The sequence below is a fragment of the Populus alba genome, chromosome 4 (genome assembly GCF_005239225.2).
Source record: "Populus alba chromosome 4, ASM523922v2, whole genome shotgun sequence".
Taxonomy (NCBI): Eukaryota; Viridiplantae; Streptophyta; class Magnoliopsida; order Malpighiales; family Salicaceae; genus Populus; species Populus alba.
In genome coordinates this window covers 3913473-3917047 of record NC_133287.1, presented here as the reverse complement: position 1 = coordinate 3917047, position 3575 = coordinate 3913473, and the positions used below count along the sequence as shown (strand labels likewise).

Sequence of the window (3575 nt, the reverse complement as noted above, 5' to 3'; positions counted from 1 at the left end):
GTAATATCTAAATATTTTGTATGAATTAAGCAGGGTTAAAAAAAAACTATTTTTCACCTATTTTTCACCTCAAAAAACTAATAAACACTTATAATTTCAATAATCTAATTCTCAACTTAAAACACATAAAATTAAATAGAATTCTTTTTTCTCATCTTCAATCTATTTTTTCTAGCAATATAAATGCTCCAAAATACCTAAATAATACTAATCTTAAGAGAAACACATTAACATTAAATTTAATTTTTTTATTCATAAAATCTAGCTAATTGATTGTTTTTTTCTCTCATTCAATCTTGCACTTTTTTTTCAAACTTAAAAATTTAAACATTAAAAAAAAAAATTGAGATCAAAACTTAAAAGTTTCGAACTAAAAACTAAAATGAAAAATGAAAAAAAAAATGCATGCGAAAATTTTAAAAAGTGTGCCTCATTTTTAACTTTCTATTTGAATTTAGGGGCTTAAATTAAAATTAGTAGCCAAGATGATCAATCTATCATCCCTTGAAGTGAATTTGGTTAATTATTGTCAAGGTCTATAGTTTTTATGATCCTTTGTGTTTAAAGTCCTTTATCCCGGAGATCTATCCAAGTAATCATACCTCGAACAATAATTGATTAAAGATCAATCATCAAATTAACTCAAGAAGGGATAACTACGCGCAGCTTGGTCTTATGATAAATTGACAGTGGTGGGCTGGTCAGAGAGAGAGACAGCACTACAGGTAAAGGGTGAGTCAATTAAAGGCATTCGGAATTGGAATTACAGTAACATGAATGATCGATTAAAGCATCTTTACATCGTCAGTCCCCACATGCTCAAGAACAAACTGTCTTGTCCAGCAACTTCCACAGAGACATCAGCTCCCGGCCTCCCACTACCTCTCATGCACTCTTCACCTGTAGCCTCCCACCTCTTGTCGATGTTGTAAGGTCTCGCAATAACCGTAGTTAAACAGGCAGTACAAAGTAAGCTCACACTTTTGAATGGAAGTTGGAAAATGATGATAGTGCACACGAGAAAAAAAAGGAGAGAAGAAAAGCTTTTACAAGCATATTTATCTTTAATCAAGGTTTTCCTACACAGAAATGCAGAAATTCACTGTAATATAAGCATAAAAGGCTACTGCCCCTGCTCTTCCATTTACACCACATCACAATTATATTCTGTCTAGATATTTATGTCCCATAAGGAGCCATGATGCATGTACCACTATCATTTTGCCAAGGTAAAGGGAAACAAGAAAAAGAGACCCTTTGGTTTTCATGCTTACAAAAAGCAAAGAATTAATGCCTTGGAGCCAGGCCGCCTGTGTCTTTGGAGTCTTGACGGAGAGCTACGAGAACAGCTAAACAAGCTATATAGACATCATGATGGAGGTCCATTTCCCGGCAGATCATGATGCCAACGATCTGGGTTCAAGGTTGCGGAGCCAGCAGTACCGGTGTTGATGTTACTGTTAGCGTGCCCTATGGTGGTGCTGGTGCTTGTGCTCCACAAAACATTATCAGAGACAGTAGGGTTGCTATTGCTTATAAAACCCTGATGCCAATTTTGCTGTTGATGAGAGGATGTGGCAGCTGGCCTGCTTGATTGAATCAAGCTCTCTTGATCATGTGGATAAAAAGAATGTTCAACACTCTTATTACCTCTATTATCCACATGGTAGAATTGCCTTTGCTGTTGATTTTGTGACCCGAAAGCAGGAACTGCACTGAAACCATGCAAAAGACCCAAATTTGAAGTATCTCCTAAATCACCACCAAGACTGACAGGTTGATTTTGAGGCTGAAAAGAGAAAGACTGTATCGGTGGTTGGTTATTATTCAAGGACTGAATTGCTTCTAAAGAAGTCAAGAATCCATCACCGGGAAAATACGACCCCATTGAAGACATCCCAGGAGGAGGTGAAACCAAATTCCCTGAAGCAGGACTTGCAGAATTACCTGAATTAGTGGTAGCAAGGATATTTTGTGGGGTTGCCAAGTTATGCTGCAAGAGTTGTGATTGTTGCTGTAGCTGTTGCTGCAACCGCGAGTTCTCGCCGGAACTAGAAGATGATGTTTTTGCGCGCTTTCCTTTTCGGCAACCACCTCCTACAGGAACATTCCTCATGGTACCACCAAGAGTCCAATACCTTCTACAAGTCTTGCAAAAGTATCGAGGCTGAGATAGACTGTAATTGTTGTAATAACAAAACTTGGTATTCAGAGACTCACAGCGAGGGCATTTTTGTGGCTGCGGCTGCTGCTGCTGCTGCTGATCATCTCCTTGAGTCGATTTCAATCTTCTTTCTTGACTTGGCTTCACATCCTCACTCCCTCCCTGCATCTTTCTTTGCATCGCTCTAAGAACCTAATCTTTTCTGTTTCTTCTTGATTTTGCGCCTGAAAAATATTTTCTGAGAGATGAATTGGGTTATTTTGGCTTTGTTGGTGCATGCAGGTTTTGAGACTAGACTGTAGAGAAGGATGGCAGTTTCTTCAGATATAGAGAAGTGAGTAAAGCAAACCAAACGTGTCTGCTTTTGGCTTCTGAGAATCTAATCTCCACGGTGTAAAACCACGGCGATTGTACTTACTTGTGCATGCGTATCTGCTATCCAAAAACAACCATAGTCATAAATATTGAACAAGTCACGCTAGATTCGAAATCAGGAGCTCAATATCCCACCAAACCCCACTCAAATCCTCCAAGATTTGTAACCCCCCTCCTTCTCTAAATAAGGTTAATAGAAAGATCACCTTCTTTTTATGTAAGAAACAGAAACATGTGTACGGGTGTCAAGAAAAGACAAAGCCCGCAAAGGAGAAGTCTCAATCCGGAACTGAGACTATTGAGAGATTTCAAGAAAAGGATTCTGTTAAAAGTATATCCAGTAATGACCAACAAGAAAGAAACACCAGATTGTATTGCAGTATCTGTTCAGGTTTAGTCCCATCTCTCACAAACCCAGAGAAGAGAGAATTTTTTACATGGCATCAAAATAAACACCCAGTTTTATTGTCTTGATCAGACCAGTAACCTAAGACATAAAACATTAATCTACCAAAATAATAACCTCAAGTCACACACGCACTAAATCTATGACCAAGACAGGCCAAGGCTATAATAGGGGATGGATTCTGTTAAAAGAAAGATCTACCTATATCAGGTGTAGGGAGATTTTCTGTAGTGTATGATAGGGGATGGACCAGTGGTATGAGGAGAGGCGGCGGGCGCGGGAGCTTTGTCTGGTCGTGAATATTACGGCGATGGCTGTGGCAGAGTTGATCAGCAAGCCTCTCCCTCTCCCTTTTTTTACTTTTTTTTTTGACAAATCTCTTGCTATCTCACTCATTCCACTTTACAACTAACAATCTTTCTATTCTATATTGTTTATTGCAATTTCTTGTTCTTCTTTTCTATTCTGACGTCACTTTATTAACTGTGCCACTTGGTCCACGCCCATTCTTGTTCAGTTCTTAAAAACCGTTGTTATTGCATGCTGATTTATCGGTGTTTTTATTTTTATTATTATTTAAATGTTAACATTGAAAGGAAGGGATAGATAAACTAACACAAAAATTTGACT

General features: G+C 38.2%; 1 protein-coding gene across 2 annotated transcripts; it reads right to left on the bottom strand.

Annotated features, from left to right (window-relative positions):
• Positions 1-1034: 1034 nt before the first annotated feature.
• On the bottom strand, positions 1035-3361 carry LOC118047287 (uncharacterized). 2 transcript variants are annotated; one of them, XM_035056530.2, is made up of 2 exons: positions 3147-3361; positions 1035-2596 (listed from the first exon to the last, which is right to left on the bottom strand). In XM_035056530.2, the coding sequence occupies exon 2, from the start codon at positions 2342-2344 to the stop codon at positions 1370-1372; it is 975 nt and encodes a 324-aa protein (XP_034912421.1). In that variant the 5' UTR covers positions 2345-2596; positions 3147-3361; the 3' UTR covers positions 1035-1369. The 2 variants fall into 2 exon arrangements, with proteins under 2 accessions (XP_034912421.1, XP_034912422.1); XM_035056531.2 differs by lacking the exon at positions 3147-3361 and having other exon boundaries at positions 1035-2141; positions 2221-2361.
• Between the last annotated feature and the right edge of the window lie 214 nt (positions 3362-3575).

Coding starts and splice junctions, on each gene's coding strand:
- LOC118047287 (XM_035056530.2), bottom strand. CDS start 2,344: ATGCAAAGAAAGATGCAGGGAGGGAGTGAGGATGTGAAGCCAAGTCAA.